The following is a 25,415-nucleotide window of genomic DNA, read 5'->3' as shown; positions in this document are numbered from 1 at the left end:
TAAACACATTACGTTCTACAGGGTGTTCGGAAAGTCACTGTTCACTTATATATTTATTAACAGACATGTTTCAATATAGAATACAGGAGGTAAATATGAATAACAATTATAAACAATGTTGAAAGTGACCCCCGTTGTCATTAATACAGGCCTGGATCCTTCTTATTTTGTTTCTAAACACCGCTATCAGTTGCTGGCTTGAAATAGACTGAATGAATGCTGTTATCGCTGCTTTCAAGTCATCCAGCGTGTGCGGACGATCTCGATACACTGTAGATTTTGCTGCTCCCCATAGATAAAAAGTCTGGTGAGCGTGAGGGCCTTACGCCTTTGGAAATAATGCGGTCTTCAAAACATTCCTTTAATAACCGCATAGATCTGTGAGATGTGTGGGCAGTAGCACCATTCTGTTGAAACCATGAATAATCGATTTCATCACTTGTCATCTGACCGATGAAGGTGTAAAGAATCTCCGAACAATAGCGCTCGCTGTTTATTGCGTTCATAAAGAAAATAGAGCCAACAATTTGACGTCTGGAAATCGCAACCCACAGACCAACCTTGAAATCATGTAGGGGTGTTTCGTGCAAACTGTGAGGATTATCGGATGACCACAATCTTGAATTTTGTGAATTAACGTAACCCGAGAGATGGAACCATGCTTTGTCGGTGAAAAAGGTCACATCCAACACATTAACTATATTCTCTTCGATAAATCGGTTAAACCACCTGCAATAGCGTATTCGTTTTTCATTATCAGTTGCTTCCAGTTCTTGTACCGCCATTATTTTGTATGGGAAGAACTTTAATTTATTTCTGACGGCCTTATGAGCGGTTCTAAGACCAATATCGTGCTGCTGTGCTAACATTCGTAATGATTTTGATGGACTCTGCATCACACTGTCAGAAATATCCCACAGTTTCTCCTCCGATAGCTTTTCTGGCCTTCCACAGCGTTTGACATCATCCACTGATCCTGTTTCCCGAAACTTATCAACAAGGTTACGAATTGCATTGCGATGTGGAACAGGTGTATCTGGGAATTTTTCAGCAAATCACTGTCGCACCACATCTGTTTATCTACCACCTTCTCGGAATACGTGTTCGACGAGTCATACACGGTCTTCAGTTGTTAAAACCATATTGGGATCAAAATCTGAAATATAATAAAATATGATTACAAAACTGCACAGTGACTTTCCGAACACCCTGTACATATAATAAAGTTTTTACACATTCCTTTGATTAATTTATCAATATTTTTGATAACAAACGAATAATAATTAGCGACAAAGCATTATTACATGCTGTCTGTTAGGGATCTTGATTAAATGTAAATAGGTATATTTTGAACATTGCAATGAGTCTGGTTTTAATTTCTTTTTCTTAGGTTTAATCATTTTTATTAACTGCTACAATGTACGATGGGCTACACGAGTTCAAGACGGTTTGACATTTTCGAAAATAATCGCTTTGATTGTGATCATTATAGCTGGACTTGTACACATCGGATGCGGTAAGTTTCTTAAGCCTAAAAGAATGCAACCTCACTTCGCTTGAGACAGATTATAAAACTAATTCTAGGCTTAAAATGTTTCGTTGAGAAAGGTCTCTTCTGTTTCGTGCACCGCGTTCAGATATTTAAAAAAAAATGAATATATTTTTATGTTTATTTCAGAAAGTTAAATTAAAATTTGGAGAAATGAAAAGAAATATTACAAAGTATCTAGTGACAGTGTAACAAATTTAATGTGAAAATTCAGAAATATTATTATTAAATATTTGCTTGAAGAGACCATTATTTTCATGCTTACGACGCCGAACGAACTCGCAGATATGGATCAATCATGTCACGATTAGTCTCACAATGTCGCCTGTTACGTTTCCTAACCACCAAAACTATTTCAAATTTACTTTCCCATCCAAGTTACGCTAGGTCAGGTTAGATAAAGAGAGACTAATTATTAAGTTATTAGATATTTATTTAAATAAAAATCAGTTTAATTTAAAAACAAAATCCCAATTTTTTTTATTTGAATGAAGGTGCATAAAACAAGAAAAAAAACTCCGTTAAAAATCTGTTAGATTTTAGTGAAGATTTTCTACGTGACTTTTAAAATTCATTGTAAATTATTTCTTACGCTCAGTTTAATAGAATATGAATATTTTAACTCATCAATCAAAGAATGAAAATGGAAAACAAGGGCACCCGAGTTTTAGTTTTGCTACTAATGTCGTACGGGTTTATAATTACGACTAAAAGCTGTTTAAGTTAAAACTAAAGTCCAATTTTTAGAAACTTTGTGTAAACAATTATCCATTCTGAACTATTCTAAACTCCAGTTAGAATATTACATTAAATTAGGACACAATTAATATTAATACTAAATAAGCATCAGTTTTACACGCATTTTATTTATTTTCATTCAAGGAATTGCAAGATTTAAAAAACTATCTTTCTTCCCTTACTTACTAGCCTTAAATTACTTGACAGTTTATAACTGATAATTAGGGTTCAATAATATGGTTGTAATAATGGTGTTAGTTGATTATATCTATCTTCACAAACCTTAACTTACTTGATATCTTATAACTGATAATTAGGGTTCAGTAATGTGGTTGTAATAATGGTGTTAGTTGATTATATCTATCTCCACAAACCTTAAATTACTTGACAGTTTATAATTGACAATTAATGTTCTAGAATATCGTGGTAACAATAATATTGGTTGGTAAATATTCTAATATGAACAAGATTATGAATCGTAATCTTATGTTTTAAACAAAACTTGAAAGTTAATATTTTACTATTAATGTTATTCTAGGTCACATTGAACATTTTGAAAACGCATTTGAAGGTACAAACACGGAGCCTGGATACATTGCTTTAGCCTTTTATTCGGGTATTTTCTCGTATGCTGGTTGGTAAGTTGCTTTCGTTTAAATAGAGCATGCAATGGTCAGTAACGCTCTTTGGTTACTTCATTGATGACAAAATGGGTTCGAATCATACTTTGTCTCTTTTCATGATGATTAGTCTGAAGACATAAAGAAAATTATTAGGGCTAAAAATGTGGTTCAATAGCCATCATAGGTCTCAATCAGCTTTGGTAAAAGTAGAATATTGAGACCAAGATTTGAAACGATAACGTTAAATATTGCTGTTTAGGCTTAAGATGTTGCTACATTATTTCATATATTTGGTATACAGGCACATACACGTTTTATGCCTTCTTGTTTTAATAAGGAATTTTTGTAAACTATTTCACTTATTCGTATGTATGTGCGGTTTTCACTTGATACTTTGATCAAGGAAATTATTTTTCATTCTTTCTAGCTATCTGTTGTTTGGGGCCATTCACCGGAGTTACCATCTGGTCTGCCCTTGAGAGACTGTATTTGTAAGATTGTATACAGTAGTTATTTGTTTGTTTTTCACTTATGCCCATTCTGTTTATTTCTGACGAACTCAGCCAGACTCAGGGGATTTATAATCACAGTGTATTATATACTTTGTCAAATTACTTTCTATATTACAGATCTACTTTGTATTTTATAAAGGAAATCGATTTTTACCTGAAAATATCACAATACTGATATATTATTTAAAATGATATTACAGCTCATAAAAATGCCAAATATGATAGCTCAAACAACATTACATGAAGAAAACGTTGAATCTAAGAATTAAAACTGTTGTATTGCATCAAATATTGTGATTGATTGTTTTTAAGTGGTATCATATAAGTTATTGAATCCGAAACATAAAGGTGTTGTAACAAGCAGAAGATTAAAAGCAGGCTTTAAAATGAAATATGAAACCTTTCGTATGATAATATGAAATATGAAACGTTTAGTATGATAATATGAAATATGAAACGTTAATATGATAATATGAGATATGAAACGTTTAGTATGATAATGCGAGATCTGAAAAGTTTAGTATGATAATGTGAGAATATGAAACGTTTAGTATGATAATGCGAGATATGAAACGTTTAGTATGATAAGGCGAGATCTGAAACGTTTAGTATGATAATATGAAACGTTTAGTATGATAATATGAAATATTAAAAGTTTATATGATAATATGAAATATTAAAAGTTTATATGATAATGCGAGATGTGAAACGTTTAGTATGATAATATGAGATATGAAACGTTCAGTATGATAATCCGAGATCTGAAACGTTTAGTATGATAATTTGAAAATATGAAACGTTTAATATGATAATGCGAGATAAGAAACGTTTAGTATGATAATGCGAGATGTGAAACGTTTAATGTGATAATGCGAGATGTGAAACGGTTGGTATCATAATTGACATATGAAACGTTTAGCATGATAATGTGAAATGTTTGGTGTAATAATCTGAGATATTAAACGTTTAGTGTGATGTTTTAAATGATGATCTGAAATACGAAACGTGTTGTATGATAATCATGTGATGTTTTAAAATGATCTGAAATACGAACGTGTTGTATGATAATCATGTGATGTTTTAAATGATGATCTGAAATTCTGAACGTTGTTGTATGATAATCAAATTGAAGTTATAAAATATTGACATTCTGAACGTTGTTGTTAATACATATTTCCTTTCAATTCCTGTACTGTTTGTTTTATGTTCCAGGAATTACTTAAACTTTGTTACCGAAGAAATGAAAGAACCTCACCGGTAAGTGTTGCTAACCCTATAATTACCGCTAGGATACATATGATCCCATTATTATCTTTTAAATTACTTACCCACTAAACGTTTCGGGGATTTATTATTTTGTTGGTTATAAAGTTTCCAATAACATAATAAAAATATAAAAATTAAGTTCTATAGATGTTGCAATTAATCAACTAATATTGTTTGTTTGTTCAGAATTATTAAGTATAAAGCTACACAATGGGCTATCTGTGCTCTGCCCGTCACGGGTATCGCAACCCTGTTTTTAGCATGTGAGTTCGCAGACATGCCGCTGTGCCACTGGAGAGGGTATTCTAATTACTAGCATGTACATCTTCAATAGGAAACGAGTGGTTTTACCGAATATGTTTCAGTTCCTTACAGCGAGTGTGTTAACAAGAAAAACAACCGAACAACAACATATGATTAATCAACAGGTAGTTCACAACAGAAGTGAAGGACATAAAGAGTTTGTTTGTTTTTGAATTTCGCGCAAATCTACACGAGGGCTATCTGCGCTAGCCGTCCTTGATTTAGCAGTGTAAGACTAGAGGGAAGGCAACTAGTCATCACCACCCTCCGCGAACTCTTGAGCTACTCTTTTAACAACGAATAGTGGGATTGATTGTAACATTATAACGCCCTTACAGCTGAAAGGGCGAGCATGTTTTATGCGACGGGAATTTGAACTCGCGACCCTGAGATTACGAGTAGAACGCTTTAACCCACCTGGCCATGGCGGGGCAGGTATAAAAAGTGATAGTTAAACTGATGGATACATTGATGTGAAACCCGACTGTAAGCCAATTTGACCACGTCAAAGACCAAGAACACATCACAATGAGATGTCTAACACTGCTTGAACGTGTTTTCGGGCCATGGTTTTATACCCATAGTTAACACATAGACTGACCGACCATACTTGATCATCTTTGTGTCCGTCTGTTTTCCGAACCAATCTGACGGTTGTTGTTAAGTGAAAAGCTACGCACCATATGTGCTCTGCTCGCTACACGTGCAGAAACCATAATTTTAGAGTCGTAAGACAGCAGACCTACTGCTGAATCGCAAAGATAGCTTTTCAAACATCAGTTATTTGAAACACTTATCAAAATACTGTTAACTTAAAATGAGACGCTGGTTTAAGTTTAAACACTTATTAAAATACTGTTAACTTAAAATGAGACGCTAGTTTAAGTTGAAACACTTATTAAAATACTGTTAACTTATGTGAAACGTTAACAAGATTATATAGCCACACGAAAACAGTAGCTTAATTACATTAAATTTAAAATAAACTGGAAGACTGTAATTAAAAATAGGATTAATTTTTTTCCTTATTTGTATGAAAATGTCGCTTTCTCATAGTAAGTTCTTTGTAAAATATTTTGTCTAAAATGCAGGGCTGCTTGTTAAGCTCTGTACACTATTTTCACAACAGGAACTGATTTCCAATTTTAACCGTATTAAACCTCATTCTTGCCCTTGGGTCAACAGGAGGCTTATATTTATATATATTAGTTTCTTATAACTTAAAAAACAAGCTGAAACAAAAATAAAGTAAATAAAAATCGCTAAACTAATTTAAAAGATCCCAGGGCACAAGCTATAATGTGAGATTATAAAATGTATTCTGGGTTGTGGAGGTGACTGAGGAAGTTGAACCCACACTGCGGTGGGGATACACTGTCTATCAGTCTTATTTAATTTCATTAAAATGTATTTTTTTTTACTGAAATATATATATATATATATGTATGTATATCAAATGATTGATTGTATTAAACCACAAGAGAAATGATAACGAATAAAAAAGTAAAAAGATGTTTATATGATTCCATTACACAGTAGAGCCACTTGCCGGAGACGATGACAATTTTGTTTCCAAACGGCAGTTGGTCTCCTACCTTATACGAGCGACATCTAGCGGTTTTGTTTAAAAATAAAATTTGTATCAAATGTACGGATATCGCCCATTTTTGGCTGGAAATCCTGTTAACATGAATTTTTATTTTCAGGAATCTTCCGTTAGCCATCTACATATCTTTACCGCTAGTTACACTCATCTACCTGATGGCCAATATAGCGTATTTTGCTGTTCTTGGTCCTCAAGAAGTTCTCTCGTCCAACGCCGTTGCGGTGGTAAGTTATTCCTGTAGATGTCAGTACTTTATTTTTTTAATGCCCTACTCCAGTCGGGAGATCAGTTAATTCATATGTACGAATCATATACGAACTTTTTTACAGAAATCTAGCTATACAACACCAGCATAGATTCAAAGTGTGTGACTGCAAATGTTATAACTTTTTCACAAGCACACAATCGTGTATTGTTATTACATACAAAGTCACACAATAAGCTATCTGTGTGAACACCTCGGTAGGGATCGAGCTCCAAATTCTAGATTATAAGCTCTCATAAGTGGCCAAGTGATTAGGGCATTTGGCATGCACTCTGAGGGTTGTGGGTTCGAATCCCCGTCACACCAAACATGCTCGCCCTTTCAGCCGTGATCGCATTATTATGTGACGGTCAATCCCGCTCTTCGTTGGTGAAAGAGTGGTCCAATAGTTGGCGGTGGGTAGTGATGACTAGCTGCTTTCCCTCTAGTCTTACATAGCTAAATTCATAGTAGCTATTATAAATAACCTTCGTATAGCTTTGCGTAAATTTAAACAAACAAATCAAACTCATGCTTATTGCTGAACTCCTATGAGGTAAATATTTTGTAATTAATTTCTTATATAAACGTTGTTACTTGTAACCTAAAGGTATATACGTGAGAACAGATGGATTTTAAGATAAAAAAGTCTTATTAAATGTGGTCATTGATAAAGAAATGTTTATCGTCAGTAAATTCTTCAATCATTCCAGTTGACCAGATGAATCCAAACAATGTCTTGAAAGCAATAGCATTGGTCTTTGTTTCTCAGTTCTAGAAGATAAGAAAACATCTCTCTTTTGGTGGTTGTTTCAGGTTAAAAGGAGACTTTACGGTAATATTACAATATTTGAATCCTGAGTGAAGAAGTGCTTCCAGATCTTGTATCCTGTCCAAATTCTATTCATATTTTCACAATTTTAATGAGAACACGATAAAAATTAAACTAATCTGTCGGATTGGCTAATGTATTTAGAGCGATATTATTTGCTTTGTGGGCCTTGTGGTAGAACTCTGGATTTATAAATCAATCCCATAGCATTGATGGTGGATCGTAGGATGTTGCTAGTTGCCTTTCCTTTGGTCAGTAGTTTAAAATTAGGGACAGTGGAAGATACCTTTAGTAGTATCTTTACCATAGATATAAAATAAAATGCATGCTTCGATATATCACAAGCCCGTGTTTTTGTTTAAGAACCTTTAATAGCACCATACACGTGCACAGTTAGGTTAAAAGTATAGAATCTGGACAAGGTGGGATCCGTTGGTACACTAGTTCTTTTTGTATGAATTTCAATCTCACTGACCATCTTCTCAGTTGCAGCATTATGATTATCCACACATCCATCCTCGAAGTCTAATTTGTTCCATTTCAAGGGTTGAGAAGACCTTTTGATAATAAGGGCTGAGCAGACTTTCACAGCCTACATCCGGATTTGAAACTTGATTTTTAGCGTCATAAATCTGCAGACTTAGCGCTGAGTCACTGGCAGGCAGATAACTGGAAATAATTGTAGAAATGTAAACACATCACAATAATTACAACTTCGCTATAATTATATTAATGCATAATTTGTAATTCTAAAATTATAACATTGTTTTTTAACAACTTATACATGTCTGTCTGGTGGTGAAAACTGTTAAACATTTAATGTTAGATTTACCGGTATAAATATTTGTTTCAAAAGATTTTACATTGATTCGCAAGGTTTGTGATTGTGATTTTCTTACAGCAAAGCCACATCAGGCTATCTGCTCAGCCCACCGAGGGGAATCGAACCCCTGATTTTAGCGTTGTAGATTCGAAAGGTGAAAACGGTCTCATGCTCTCATGATCGCTGCCAAACTAATCCTACCACAGTGTACTTGAACTTAAATTCACTTACTTCTTAAAAACAATTTTTTTTTCAGGCATTTGGATCTAGAATCCTGGGTGTGATGAAGTGGATTATGCCAATATCCGTTGCTATGTCGACTTTTGGTGGTCTAAATGGCTCTGTATTCACATCCTCCAGGTAAGGTGAACGTAATTAAAACATAAAAAGTTCATATGTATACAATTTTATCTATGCCAGTCACTCCAGTAGATAGCTTTGGACATACTGTTTTTAATACTATGTGTCAGTCACTGTTGTTGGATTCTTAGAACACTGTTTTAATTACATTGTGTCAGTCACTGTTGTTGAATTCTTAGAACACTTTTTTTAATACACTGTGTTAATCACTCTTGTTGGATTCTTAGCACATTGTTTTTGATACACTGTGTCAGTCACTGTTGTTGGATTCTTAGCACACTTTTTAATACTGTGTTAGTCACTGTTGTTGGATTCTGAGCACACTGTTTTTGATACACTGTATCAGTCGCTGTTGTTGGATTTTTAGCACACTGTGTCAGTCAATGTTGTTGGATTCTTAGCACACTGTTTTTAATACACTGTGTTAGTCACTGTTGTTGAATTCTTAGCATACTGGTTTTGATACACTGTGTCAGCTATTGTTGTTGGACTCTTAGCACACTGTTTTTATTACACTGTGTCTGCTATTGATTTTGGTCTCTTTGCACAGTTTTTCCAGCACACTATTGTTCGATTCTTATTGTCTCCCTAATACACTGTATTATTCAGTGTTTGATTTTGGTTTAGTGTCCAATCGTACTGAATTGGTGTTAGGGTTTTGATACATTGTTTTAGATACTGCTTTTGTGTAATGAAACGCATGTCAACTGTATAAAGCTTGCAAACCTTTTCCAATATATCAAGGCATGCCAACACTTATAACTAACTAAAAGTGCGTTATCAAACCAAAAACTAGAAAATATAAATATTCTTTATTTATATATATTATTTATTTTCTCTCAGGCTATGACTTGTGATACGTTACATTTGTTATATCAGGATATTAATTAGTAATGTCATACAACACTAATTAATTTTATGTACTGTACACGTGTAAATTACAGTAGTGAACATACTTGCATGGTACTTATAAGTCCGCTCACATACACAGATAGATACATATATACACGGTACGCTCATTATAATAAGATGTTCATGCTTGCATTGCATTTATTATTTCGGTCACATACATAGATAGATACATATATATATATATATATATATATATATACACGGTACGTTCATTATAGTAACACGATCATGATTGCAGGATTTTTTTCGTCGGCGCAAGAGAAGGTCATCTTCCAAGCTGCTTAGCCATGATTAACCTCAACCGTTATACACCAGAATCCAGCCTTATATTTTTGGTGAGTAAAACAAGTAATTATTATCGTTAAGATGCGATTTTTATTTTGTTTTCTATAATATTATTAACAGAATTAAAGAAACTACTGCTTTTTAATATAGTTGAACTCGGATATGACCAGTATTGTAAATTAGTTAAAAGTTGCACCTGCAAAACAATGTAAAACAGGTGTATAAATTTATGTATTTCTCCGCAGAAAAAAATAGTGCTTATTCTATTGTTTATTCTTCTTCTAAATACTTGTCAATCAACTACCATTCCTTCATTTCTCGGCGGATTGACTTTAGACTTGACAGAGTTATACGTTGGTTTAAAACGCTTGCTTGTTTTCAATTAAACACACAGGTATACAATGAGCAGAGCTATCTGTGGTCTGCTTGCCACGAGTAGCGAAATCTGATTTCTATAGTTTAAAACTCCACAGACATATTGCTGTGCCATTGAATGGCGGTTATTTTATTTTCTTATTTAGACCTTTTTAAGGTAACAAAATGCAAAAAAAATATTTTGTGGTCCGGTACAACATTATTCACAGCAATCAAGATGAAACTTAGCACAAATGTAAAATATTTGTCAAATACCAGGCAAATAATTTTTGTCAAATAATTTACATGTGATTTTGTAAAAAATAACTTTTTATCACGCAGATATAGAGACAAATTTAAAACATTTGCATTTTGCTCAATTTATTTTTAGCGAGTAAAGCATGATTCGAAATTTTCGTGTATGCCAAACAACTTACACGATATTTGACGCAAATAAATCTTTTGTAGGTCACAAACAGTTTTTGATTTTTCTGTTGTCAAATTAAATTGAAAACAAAAGAATTTTCTTTTAAACTTATTAGATATATAACTAATTTCCACACATATACACGTTTCATCAAAATTATACCAGGTATTTAACTTCCAAGATTCTACTCATGTAGGGTTCATTTACAAAATTTAAAGAATTAAAAAAATTCGTTTTTGCCTTTACTGGTTCATTATTCTCTTGTCTATAGCTGTAGGAACAGAATAAACCTAATAGATATGATTTTACAGGGTCTTCTCAGCTTGGCCTACCTGACCACGGTACACGTCTACACACTTATCAACTACACAGCCTTTAGTGAAGCTCTATTCGTCATGTTCTCTGTATCAGGGCTGCTGTGGATGAGGATCAAATATCCACACTTAAACAGACCTATCAAGGTAATGAGGGTAAATATCCAGACCTATCAAGGTAATGAGGGTCAAATATCCAGACCTATCAAGGTAATGAAGGTTAAATATTCAGATCTATCAAGGTAATGAGGGTCAAATATCCAGATCTATCAAGGTAATGAGGGTCAAATATCCAGATCTATCAAGGTAATGAGGGTCAAATATCCAGACCTATCAAGGTAATGAGGGTCAAATATCCAGACCTATCAAGGTAATGAGGGTTAAATATCCAGATCTATCAAGGTAATGAGGGTCAAATATCCAGACCTATCAAGGTAATGAGGGTCAAATATCCAGACCTATCAAGGTAATGAGGGTTAAATATCCAGATCTATCAAGGTAATGAGGGTCAAATATCCAGACCTATCAAGGTAATGAGGGTCAAATATCCAGACCTATCAAGGTAATGAAGGTTAAATATCCAGATCTATCAAGGTAATGAGGGTTAAATATCCAGATCTATCAAGGTAATGAGGGTCAAATATCCAGACCTATCAAGGTAATGAGTGTCAAATATCCAGACCTATCAAGGTAATGAAGGTTAAATATCCAGATCTATCAAGGTAATGAGGGTCAAATATCCAGACCTATCAAGGTAATGAGGGTTAAATATCCAGATCTATCAAGGTAATGAGGGTCAAATATCCAGACCTATCAAGGTAATGAGGGTCAAATATCCAGACCTATCAAGGTTATGAAGGTTAAATATCCAGATCTATCAAGGTAATGAGGGTCAAATATCCAGACCTATCAAGGGAATGAGGGTTAAATATCTAGATCTATCAAGGTAATGAGGGTCAAATATCCAGACCTATCAAGGTTATGAGGGTCAAATATCCAGACCTATCAAGGTAATGAGGGTCAAATATCCAGACCTATCAAGGTAATGAGGGTTAAATATCCAGATCTATCAAGGTAATGAGGGTCAAATATCCAGACCTATCAAGGTTATGAGGGTCAAATATCCAGACCTATTAAGGTAATGAAGGTTAAATATCCAGATCTATCAAGGTAATGAGGGTCAAATATCCAGATCTATCAAGGTAATGAGGATTAAATATCCAGATCTATCAAGGTAATGAGGGTCAAATATCCAGACCTATCAAGGTAATGAGGGTCAAATATCCAGACCTATCAAGGTAATGAAGGTTAAATATCCAGATCTATCAAGGTAATGAGGGTCAAATATCCAGATCTATCAAGGTAATGAGGATTAAATATCCAGATCTATCAAGGTAATGAGGGTCAAATATCCAGACCTATCAAGGTAATGAGGGTCAAATATCCAGACCTATCAAGGTAATGAAGGTTAAATATCCAGACCTATCAAGGTAATGAAGGTTAAATATCCAGACCTATCAAGGTAATGATGCTTAAATATCCTGACCTATCAAGGTAATGAGGGTCAAATATCCAGATCTATCAAGGTAATGAATGTCAAATATCCACACATAGAAAGACCTATGAAGGTAATGAGGGTCAAATATCCACACTTAGACAGACCTATCAAGGTAATGAGGGTCAAATATCCAGATCTATCAAGGTAATGAGGGTCAAATATCCAGACCTATCAAGGTAATGAAGGTTAAATATCCAGATCTATCAAGGTAATGAGTGACAAATATCCAGATCTATCAAGGTAATGATGCTTAAATATCCAGACCTATCAAGGTAATGAGGATCAAATATCCAGACCTATCAAGGTAATGAATGTCAAATATCCACACATAGATAGACCTATGAAGGTAATGAGGGTCAAATATCCACACTTAGACAGACCTATCAAGGTAATGAGGGTCAAATATTCACACTTAGAGAGATCTATAAAGGTAATGAATGTCAAATATCCACACTTAGACAGACCTATCAAGGTAATGAGGGTCAAATATTCACACTTAGACAGATCTATAAAGATAATGAGGGTCTGATATCCACACTTAGACAGACATATCAAGGTAATGAGTGTCAAATACCCACACTTAGACGTATCAAGGTAATGAGGGTCAAATACCCACACTTAGAGAGACCTATAAAGGTAATGAATGTCAAATATCCACACACAGAAAGACCTATAAAGATAATGAGGGTCAGATATCCACACTTAGACAGACATATCAAGGTAATGAGTGTCAAATACCCACACTTAGAGAGACCTATAAAGGTGATGAATGTCAAATATCCACACACAGAAAGACCTATCAAGGTAATGAGGGTCAAATATCCACACTTAGACAGATATATAAAGATAATGAGGGTCAAATAGCCACACTTAGACAGACTTATTAGAGTTAAAGAATGAATGATGAATTCCAGATTACCATTTATACCGAGTTATTGTTAAGAAGGTGGGAACTGAGATCAGTAGTAACTAAACACTTCTTTCAGTCAATGCCCAGTCTAAGACTGTCTTGTTAGTTGTTCAGGATTTTTAGCCTAATGAAGTGCTAATAGCCTACAACTTCTCTCCGTTCATTTTATCTGAAGTAATTTTAATCACTTACTGGGCCCCGGCGTGACCAGGTGGTTAGAGGCGCTTGAGAGTTGCGGATTCGAATTCCCGTCGCGCCAAACATGCTCAGCCTTTCAGCCGTGGGGGCGTTATACTGTGTCGGTTGATCTCATTATTCGTTGGTAAAAGAGTGGCCCAGAATTAGGTGGTGGGTGGTAATGACTAACTGCCGTCCTTCAAGTTTTGCACTGCTAAATTAGGGATGGTTATCGAATATAGTCCTCGTGTAGCATTTCGTAAAATTAAAAAGGAAATAAATTTTTCTAGTATATATTTTTTTAAGTTTAGTAACGTAATATTTTAATTAATGGAGATCTGATGAAAAAAATCGCAACATTTGATGCAATTATTTCATGTGATGAAGAATCTGTGACGTAACAGAAATATTAAGTTTCTTTTATGACACGTTACACGCCACATATAAAGATGTAAGGTCCTTATGTCTTCATTTATGAAACTCGCATCTGAACGAACGTATCCCTAGCATAGTCTTCTTCAGTCTTATTAAATGTTTATTCTACAGTCACCTTATGGCTATAATAAAAATATTTATCTATCACTTTATCCCGGCCAAGTGGCTAGTATGCGGATCTGAGAATTCATGGTTCGAGTCCCGTTACTATAAATAATATATCGCGTTCTGTTTTTTGGAGCCGTGAGTTTATTATAGACATACGAAATGTGTACTTGTACTTTAAATGTCTTTGTAGTTGCATTCTTGTGTTCAAAGTAAGGTGATTTAGGTAGAATTCATAGATCGAACTACAAATTATAGAGGGCGCTTCACGCAAATAATTTGAATTGCGTAAAACAATAAAAAAAAAGAGTTACCAGAGACAACTATAACAAAATGTATATGTCTCTTTTGTAAGTGTGATCATACCTTTTTTGTATTTTATAGATATAAACTTTATAATCACATCAATTTAACCCGGTTACTTTTTTCGGTACTTCTTAAATAAGTTTTCACCTTTAGTTGGATAAATAATCAGAAAAAAATGCGAAGGTGATAAAATAAGCTAGACTTTTAACACCAAGTCAACATACAAGTAACACGTGTATTATATGACAACTTCGTGTCATAACACAGTACAATACCATTGGCCACACGTTTCCCAACAATCCTCTAATTTCTCATAAACAAGACACGAACATTTCTTCTTTCTGTTCAACTTCTGAACAACATACAACTGTCATCTGATACTCATGTTGGTGCATTCACTTATCAGGGAAGCAGATGCAACGTTTGTCCTTACATTGATCACAGAACACCTGTTAGAGGCCCTAAATCAACGTATTCTGTGATTAGCCACTTTACCTGCATATCTAATTGTTATATTATTTGTAACAACTGTGACGAAATCTACATAGGGAAAACCAGCCGAATGCTTGGTGAACGTACACCAGTAAACTTGATTATAGATAAAGATAAACCAATAGCTTGGCACTTCAACACAGCTGATAATTTTCTTGAGCACTTTAAAGCACTTACTTCATGCCACATCTAACAACAATAAAAGAATCACGATCGAAAAAATTCAGATTGGGCTGTTTAAGTCCTTTGGGTATTAAAGAACGGTTCAACTATTTATAATTTCTTACTTATGTTATTTTGAAGTGTTTAAGTTCCTTTGGGTATTAAAGAAGGGTTCAACTATTTATAATTTCTTACTTATGTTATTTTGAAGTGTTTAAGTTCCTTTGGGTATTAAAAAACGGTTCAACTATTTATAATTTCCTACTTATGTTATTTTGAAGTGTTTAAGTCCTTTGGGTATTAAAGAACGGTTCAACTATTTATAATTTCTTACTTATGTTATTTTGAAGTGTTTAAGTTCCTTTGGGTATTAAAGAACGGTTCAACTATTTATAATTTCTTACTTATGTTATTTTGAAGTGTTTAAGTTCCTTTGGGTATTAAAGAACGGTTCAACTATTTATAATTTCTTACTTATGTTATTTTGAAGTGTTTAAGTTCCTTTGGGTATTAAAGAACGGTTCAACTATTTATAATTTCTTACTTATGTTATTTTGAAGTGTTTAAGTTCCTTTGGGTATTAAAGAACGGTTCAACTATTTATAATTTCTTACTTATGTTATTTTGAAGTGTTTAAGTTCCTTTGGGTATTAAAGAACGGTTCAACTATTTATAATTTCTTACTTATGTTATTTTGAAGTGTTTAAGTTCCTTTGCTGTGTAACGTTCGTCTATATTTCTAATAATTTTAATGCTGTTTTTTATAGTTACCAGCTTTGTTATATTAGTTTTATCTTATTATTTACCTCTCATAGTTTTAGCTCCTGTTACATTCTGTTTTGTGTATCGTTTAAGTTCAAAACATTCCTGTAACTCTTATGAATGGATTAGTTTGTTTCTGGCTGAAAAAAAAAAAAAAAAAAAAAACACCGTTCGCTCGAAACGTCGCCTAGTTAATAAATTATTACTGTAGTTTTTTAAAGATGATTTTTTCTCTATATATAAAAGTCTGATTCAACTTTCTCTGTCTTAGCTGAACATCGTAATACCCATTGTTTTCCTGCTGATATGTGGGTTTCTGGTATTCCTCCCTTTCTATGTAAACCCGTGGGACACAGGAATTGGTCTCGCTATAACATTGTCGGGTGTACCCGTTTATTATCTAACTGTTAAATGGAAGAAGAAACCTTGGCTGTACAGAACAATAATCAGTAAGTAACGAGTACAAATATTGTAAAAAAAGTACATTGAGACATTTTGACAATTGTTTTTATCGGTGTTTTTTTAACCGTATACCCATTGTTGTGTTTAAAATATCAGCCAGTGAATATTCTAAAGTTTTAATAGTATCTATTTTTTATTATTTAGAAGTTTATAAATAGATGTTACGTACGATGTTTTAGGATTCTATCTCTCTTATTTTCTTTTTTTGCATCAAAATGTTAGCCAATAACTATTCTGGATCGTATTTTTACACCAAAACGATAACCAATTGATGTTTGACGTCACTTTTGTGTTCTGAAACGATACCTAATGGTCGCATTTCTGCAACAGATCATTGGCCAATAGATGTTCTGGATCTGATTTGATGGATCGCTACTTGTCTCTTTGACACTATTTCCACTTCAGAAATCACTTGTTTACGTCTGTGAAGCACAAAACATTTATTTTGATAAGTTTATTTATTTGTTGATAAATGTAAAACTACACAGCGGACTAGTGTTGTTCTAGCCACGAGTATAGAACCTAGAATTTTAGCATTATAAGAGCTCAAAATTACTGTTGACCCAGCGGAGAGCATGCTTCTGAAAGGACCATTCCTTCAGATGTGTGATTAACTTTAAGAATTTTACAGAAGTACAGATTGTTATAAAACAAAGCACGTTAGTGTTGTATAAACATTGTCCTTTATGATATTCAATTATTTTGTTTTTCTGCCATTTGTATCTTTACTGCAAAACTACTTCTTTAAATTCACGACTTCAAGGATAATAAAAAATAATTATAATCACAATCACCGAAATCTGTAAGTCCTCTTATCTTAGGCCTAGAATTTATAAGTCTACTTGTGTTAGGGTTAACATTAAAATTAAAGCTCTGCGATCTGACGAGGTACTCTAGCTATAAACGTCATAATCTTAAAATAAAAAAATTGCAATATTTAAATTCTGTTCTTTGATTTTGATATTTTTATTGCTTATGCAATTAACAATATATTTATGTATTTGGAGGGGTCTAACATTTGTTAATCCATTATTAAGTATGGCTAATATTCGATAAAGAGACAAATTAACACTAACGTGTATGTTCTTAGCCGCAACATAGTGGCTCACAGAATGGTTCTTGCAGCCGCGGCTATTGATGATCTCCTCTTGTTTGCTCCAGTTTAGTTAGATCTACACCCTACTGGACTTAATACTATCAATAAATGAACCTATAAAAGTTATTCTATGACATTTTCAAAACCTGTGATAACTTTACATTATGTTGTTGTACAAAATGTCTACCACAGTATATTTAAATCCGTCGAAGTGCGTGTGCATATGTATTTAGATAGGTGAGGTAATACAAAAACTGGGTATTATTATTATAATAGATATTTATGCGTGTGTGCTCAAATAGTAGTACTAAATTTTTTCTTAAATACGTTTTATCTGGTTCTGTTGCAGAAGGGATCACGCATTTTTTACAGAAGTTATTAGTTTGCGTTGAGCAAGAAAAACACGAGTGACTAGAACCGAATCATTAACAGCAGCACCAGCAATATTAAACAACGAAAAGGGTGGGATATTATGTTCTGTGAGTTATTTCAAACAAGAGAAACAATGTCTCAAAGTGTTCTTCGAATCTTCTGTTTGTGGAGCATCGGTGGAATTTCCGAGTGGAAGACAATTACAACTTTTACTTGTCTTATTAATAATGTGATGTAATTTTTTTTTAAAGTCAAATGTATGTTTCAAAGATGTTAAGCCCCAAATTGGTAATCGCTATTAATTTAATATTTGTATTATACCACGACAAGCGCTACCTGTTAGTTATTTTTTAAACTATTATTTCAACGCAGAAGAAACTGTGAAAAAAAATCGGTGTGTATGTGTAATTGAAAGTTTCTGAACCATTTTATTATTTCTTTTAATAAAATTAGGCACATTATTTAAACTATGGCCAATAGAGGGCAGTAATACATCTCAGAACGGTTGGTATGGGTATTACCACTTTTACTTATCAGTGAAAGTGTTCAACACCCAAACCAGCCGTTCTGAGATATATTTTTATTTCAAGTTGGTTTTTTTTTTCTTCAAGAGAACAGTAATATCTCTGCACGATAAGGATCGAATATTTATTAATCTTAATAGCTTTATAGTAAAACCTGTTCATGAAAAATAACATCATTATATAAGTATTGTTGAAGCATAAATAGTTGTTTTGGTTGACTTTTATTTTTGATGATTGTACGACCTGTGATTGCTATTTTTGTTTTCTGTATAATTTATATAGTATATTTACAATCGCTAACCCTAAAGACTACATGGTATCACTGATTGTTTACCAAATCATGAACAGAAGTGAAAAATAAGTTATATATGTTCGGTCAGTTCTCTATCAGTGCGATTAGCTTAGTAAAACAACGTAGATAGTGTAAATTATTTTAACTTTGAATTGCCACAGGTCTGTTGCGGGTATATAATACATTCAATTACAGCTAAGCGTTATAGAATTTAAAACATTCCATAATTTATATGTGGTTGAAACTTGGGAAGGAAAATATAATTATTCAACAATGAAGCTCCCGAAACAAAATCACGATAAAAAATTCGGTTATAATGGAAAATATTATAAAATACCAAAAGTTTAATAATTGTTATATTTTGGAACATTAATCCATTCTCAACTTCCTTATGGTTTCTACTATATTGCCTAGTTGTTAGCTTGCTAAGCTGAGGATCGTAAAGCCCAAGGTTCGAGTTCCCCTGTACTACTCTTCTTCACACTTTTAGCTGTGTACCAGGTGATCAGGGCTCTTTTAGCCATGGGGGCGTTATTTTGTGACCGTCAATCCCGCTATTAAAAGAGTAGCCCAAGGGTTGGAGATGGGTAATTGTGACTAGCTACCTTCCCTATAGTCTTCCATTACTAAATTAGGGACGGCTAGCTTAGATATTGTTCGTGTAGCTTTGTGCAAAATTTATAACAAAATAGCTTAGCTGAGTGAGCGGCGGCCGATTCAGCTATTTAATTGCTAAGCAAAGAGCGTTGCTGAAAGATTACCCTCTCCATGGTAAGCACTTCTAAGTTAGAGTTGACTTGTTGCCAATAGTACTGCTTTTTTCGACATTGGTTTCCGAACTGGGAAAAGACCTTTTGTTTTCCAGTTGCATGCACATATACAAAGCTTGTGTTTTACCATTAGAGGGCGCTGACGTACACACCTATACAAATTTGTTTGTTTGTTTTTAAACGTTTAATTAACTTATTACGTTTGGTTGATATTCGTCATGCGGTTTGTGACTGTAGTTAAGGTCTGAAAGTTACTGGGCTAGAGTCGTTTTTTTTAATTTTCTGGACTGCCTCTACCTCGGCCTTTACTTTAAGGTCCGAAATGTCCACAAGAGAAGCTGATACTGGTTCCAGACTTAAGCATGTTCAAAAAATAAAACTTAACTAAAATATTGTTATAAAGTCAAATTATCGAGTTTGCACGAAAAATACGTTCTTTAATTGGTTTTATTCTGTTTTTGTTATTGTTGTTGTTTTGGAGCAATTAATAAGGTAACTTGTTATCATATATATACATAAAATATGTATATGATAAATGTTTGTTTTTACTTTATTACATTCAACCTTAAAATTAGTTACCAGAGTATATCATATAAATTTTTTATTTGTGGTAATCTATATGTATGGAAAATCTGTTTAAGCAGCAATACATTTTTATATAAAACACAAATTTATAGATATATATATTTATATATGTTTCCTTAAAAACGACAATTTTCTGTCCGAATGTTTAATAATAATTTATCGGTTTAGTTTACTGGTTTAACAGGTGGAATGTTTCGTATCAGAAACTTAATTTACTGCATTGTTAATAAACATACAGATGAAAATAAACGTAACAAGAGTAAGTAAGCATTTAGTGTAAGTTGGTATGTGGATGTATGTTTATGTAGCGTCAGAAACACTCTGAAAACAGAATGATTCTAACACCTTACTTTTTAGTCTTATGAAAACTAATGTCGAAAATATTCTATATTTTCAAATTATTCTCAAAATTTATAAAAGGACCTGAAAAATAAAATTAGCTTGCTTGTCACTTCTTGTAGTGGAGTTTGTAGATTTTTTTACTTTAAAATAAACGAGCTGAAAGAAGCCAAAACCATTTGTGGATTTTTAAAATATAAAGCTAATGGTTGATCAAGTAGTGTATGAAGAACATCAGAAACTGTGAACGGGAGTTCCATAATATTTCTGTAATTTCAAGAATGAACTCCTTTCAATGGAAAAAAATGTCGCATTCTTTGTATTGGTATCTCGACATTTCGCAGCCGCAATTTCGCACCCGACTCTTGGCAGCCAACAATTTGACAGCCGAGCTCGCGGATGATTACCCAGTCGAGTATTTACATCAACTATGATACTAATAACATTACGTTTGCGAGAATGTCAATGAACGTTTGTATTTTTGTTTGCGGTTGAATGGGCTGTGATACCTACACCGCTAATGTCGAACTTCGATATATAAGCTCAGTCGTTTTGTTTGTTTATTTAGTACAAAGCTACTGAATGGGCTATCAGTCGTGTGTCCACTGCCATTGTTGAACCCAGTTATTAGTAGTATGAGCACTAAGATTTACCGGTGAACCGCTTAGAGCAGGTTAGATGATACCTTGAAATCATGTTATGTTTGGAGGATAATTACCAGCACGTGAGCTGGTCTCTCTGTTTCTTTCTCATCAACTCGGGTATTCTGATAAACTCAGTATTACTCTGTAACATGTATCTTGTCGCTTAAACATTTGTAAAAATACATAATGATAGAAATGAAATTAAAAGTTAAAAATGTTGAACATGTAAACATAAAGGAAATGAACAACTAAGTTATATTGTGATGTTGGCTGCCAAGAGTCGGGTGCGAAATGTCGTAGAACCATTTTGAACTACTGAATGAAATTTTATGGTATCACACAAATTCGAATTCGTCTCGCCAACTCTATAACCCAGAGCTCTACCACAGAGCCAACCTGTGCTCTGTGTTTAATCAGGCCCTCAGCGAAGTTTCACACGCAACTTAAATAATCGTCTGCCATCCCTGTAAAGATGGCGGATTGTTATTTCCAAAGTTTGAGAAATTATGAGCTCACATTAAGAGTAATTGATATCAACTTCTCGCAAGTCACTGGTTGGTGTGTTTTCATATCGAACTAAACACAAAAGTAAGAGTTCTCTATAATTATCATTAACTTTTGTTTGTTTTGAATTTTGCGCAAAGCTACACGAGGGTTATCTGCGCTAGCCGTCCCTAATTTATCAGTGTAAGACTAGAAGAAAGGCAGCTAGTCATCACCTCCTACCACCAACTTTTGAGCTACTCTTTTACCAACGAATGGTGGGATTGGCCTTCACATTATAATGCCACCACGGCTGAAAGGGCAAGTATGTTTGGTGTGACGGGGGTTCGAACCCGCGACCATTAGATTATGAGTCGAGTGCTTTAACCACCTGGTCATGCCAGGCCCTGACTGAAAGGACAAGCATGTTTGTTGTGAGTACGATTCGAATCCGCGATTCTCAGGTTGCGAGTCGAGTGCTCGTGACCACCTGGCAATACCTGGTCCTCAAGATAAGTTACGTTTTCTTGATTTTGTTGACTCAATCAGAGAAACGTCATAAGGCGTGATTTAATCAATATGATGAAGTAATTCAAGGAAAAGGTAACTTTTATCAACATCATTAACCTAGCTTAACGTGTTTCTTTATACAACTAAGTGGACAAACGTGTTCACACTATTCTGTTTTATGAAATACCTTCCTTCGAGAACATTTGGCAGTGTAACAAGAAATACCCGTCTCCTCCTTCCCCCAGCCTGATGAATTATCAAGTGATTTACTGATTTAGAAAGTAGAAGAAAAGAAATGGTTATATGACTGAGTGAATACAATAACCTTCCTCTCAACATTCTCAAAAGGATAATGACACTTTTAACTATTTATCTACAACTATTTGAATATTTTTGTGTCAAGTTTTTACTTCTATGAATACCCGGCATGACCAGGTGGTTAAGGCACTCGATTCGTAATCCGAGGGTCATGGGTTCGAATGTCCGTCACACCAAACACGCTTGCCTTTTCAGCTGTGGGGACATTATAAGGTGAGGGTCAATCTCACTATTCGTTGGGAAAAGAATTGCCCAAGAATTGGCGGTGGGTGGTGATGATTAGCTGTCTTCCCTCTAGTCATACACTGCTAAATTAGGGACGGCTATCACAAATAGCTTTCATGTATCTTTGCGCGATATTCAAAATGAACAAACTTCTGTGAATGTAATACGTATAGTATCTAGTAGACAGTTCAAACGAAGATCCTGAAAAATAAACCATGGTAAACCTAACCGATGTTCATCTCATTGGCTGTTGTCGTAGAAACCAACCCATTTTATTATTAATCGCATTAATAAATACTATTCATCTCTTTGTCACATAAAATTATCCACTTTATTACTCTTATCAGTAAATAATATTTACCACTAGCAGCTAAAATAAAAAAAAATAATCGGGTTTACATGCTGGTAATAGATGTACCAGAGATATTCTATTGTGGATCTTTGAGCTCAACAACAAACAGAAATAAAATCCACAGTGTGCCACGTTAGTTATAAGACTAGCAGATGACGCTAAGAGAAACTGAAATTACAATTTACTGTATATTCAATAGTTATATGTTAAATAACACTATATAACACAGATTTTGTTTCTGGATAGTATGTGTTATTTGTTAATTGCTTATGTGGTAATGGTCATTATTCCCTTCAAACTTTGCCCTGGATAATGAAATTTATAAATTAACCTATTTTCTATGTAAAAACGGGCAAATTTGCACATTTTCATTTACATAAGGTCTGAATAAAACAACATATGAATCAAGATTTACATGTATTTGCACTAAAGTTACACAAAAATATTTAGAAGTGAGTAGTTTTTTGAGATTTGCAACTGTAATGTAAATCACTTTCACGTATCAGCCCCCAAATATAGTCTTTCCATCATGTTTTCGTTATACGCTCCCAGGTCACAAAAGTAAAGTTTGAAGAGCAAAATGGGTCTTTTCCATTTACTTTAGGCATAAGCAATTGGGAAATTACGCTTTCTGCCCAGGAACAAGAAAAAGTAAGAATTTTGTTACATAGTGTAATACACTAACCTGATAATATAGTGATTTTTTTTTTTCTGTGGGCTATCATATCTTAAGGGTTGCGGTGAATAGCATAATGTATTAAATTAACTCTTTTCTGAATTATGAAGGATTTTTAATGTCCACTGTAATTAACGACCATTGTGATAAGTTAAATTACTGTGTCTCTCGTGCAGGGTATTTGAATTCTAGACCACTTGCACTAGAAATAAATGTTCTACAAGTCAAGCTAAAACTATATATCGTTAGTGCTCAACGTACAACATACTTCCACTTTCACACACAAGATCTGTCACCAAACCTTTTCTCAGAATCATGAAATGGTTTGACGTAGGGCATCAGTTTTCACAAGTATTTCAGTATTTATCTTTTCTGGAATTAACTCTTGGGAATATAATAAAATGCACAGTTATATATATTTCAATGTTGTATTTACATGTTTAGAGAGTAAAAAGCCACAGAGGGACTAACTAGGTGTGAAAGGTTTAAACTCATGTATTGACTAATTAATATTTACGTTCTTGACACCATTTAAAAGGAAATTGCGTTTCCTGATTTTTTTAACTTAAATAATTTTATACATTTTTATTTTCAAGCAATTTTGTTAACATTTCATGGGTACTTCATACTGACCCGATAAAAAGCGTTATTATTTGACCACTAATGAGAATAAAACAATTTTTAATTACAAGTTTCATTTCCAATTGTCCACTTCACTCCCAATATCTTCTCGTCGCTAATCAACCTTATAATCATAACAAAAACATTACACATTAATATTTTAAAAGCCAGGAATTATTTTTATGAAAAAATATTCAGCTCTTGCTTCCGGCATAATTTCATTTTTTGTAAAAAACGTCAACGGCATCAGTAGACATGATGTTCAACACGAGGGACAGACATATTTCTTGTGGACTGTGTATTGATATGTCCAAGGCTCGAGCCACTGTAAAAGCTCTGAAATTTCAGTTGTAACTTTAGCGATTATATCTGTGATAATCAATGCATTTATTCAGTTACTAACAGCTGTATAATACAGGATAAGTGCTGCCGCCTGGTGGTCATTTGTCTGGTTAGAAAATCTAATTTAAGGATAACTACAACTGAATCTTGGGTTCTTCGCTTTAGACGTTTAGCCTACGTGTTCCTTAAAGGGTTCTAAAGAATGAAAATACCAAAGCTGCACTTTATAGGTATTCATGAAAATGCATGTTTTTGCAGAGCGTTACCATAGCGTCATTAGGTTCACTTATGGATTGTTATTTTGCCTATTACATATTATTGATGATCAAATATGGTCAACAAAACTAAACATTGCATCGAATAATTTCTTATATAATTATCGCGTGATATAGGATGTAAATTACAAATCAGTAATAATTAATTTTTGTGCTGGCTGAGTAATTATATCAAAGTTGTGTTCAGAGACGCGAAAGATAACAAAATACCAAAAACTATACCTGCTAATTTGTATTCTGTATTTATTGAGTTCGGATATTCGAATTTTCAAGCAAATCAGCGTAGATTAATAGGTCAGGTTATAAATTCCAGCTTCAGATATAAATAATCCAAACTTTATCTACTCTCTAAACGGAAGGCAGTCAGCCGGCAGCACTAACCTCTACAAATACGTTGTCTTATTCCTTGAGATTATTAATGGAATTGGCTGTCACTTTTATAATGCATTCAGATGAAATTACTACAGAACGTGT

At 33.8% G+C, this 25,415-nt stretch overlaps 1 protein-coding gene across 1 annotated transcript in view; it reads left to right on the top strand.

Moving 5' to 3' along the window:
- The window catches only part of LOC143237599 (Y+L amino acid transporter 2-like), a 37,646-nt gene extending 17,230 nt beyond the window's left edge, over positions 1-20,416 (top strand). Inside the window, exons 3-11 of the mRNA XM_076477040.1 lie at positions 1,391-1,516; positions 2,826-2,925; positions 4,635-4,679; positions 6,698-6,821; positions 8,753-8,856; positions 10,007-10,103; positions 11,146-11,295; positions 16,327-16,504; positions 17,963-20,416. Of these exons, the coding sequence (XP_076333155.1) occupies positions 1,391-1,516; positions 2,826-2,925; positions 4,635-4,679; positions 6,698-6,821; positions 8,753-8,856; positions 10,007-10,103; positions 11,146-11,295; positions 16,327-16,504; positions 17,963-18,024 (986 nt within the window). The 3' untranslated portion in view covers positions 18,025-20,416. The remainder of the gene's footprint in view (positions 1-1,390; positions 1,517-2,825; positions 2,926-4,634; positions 4,680-6,697; positions 6,822-8,752; positions 8,857-10,006; positions 10,104-11,145; positions 11,296-16,326; positions 16,505-17,962) is intronic.
- The last annotated feature ends 4,999 nt before the right edge of the window (positions 20,417-25,415 follow it).

This window comes from Tachypleus tridentatus, chromosome 13, assembly GCF_004210375.1.
Source record: "Tachypleus tridentatus isolate NWPU-2018 chromosome 13, ASM421037v1, whole genome shotgun sequence".
Taxonomy (NCBI): Eukaryota; Metazoa; Arthropoda; class Merostomata; order Xiphosura; family Limulidae; genus Tachypleus; species Tachypleus tridentatus.
The sequence above is the reverse complement of the archived record's forward strand: the minus strand, read 5'-3'. Positions and strand labels throughout refer to the sequence as shown.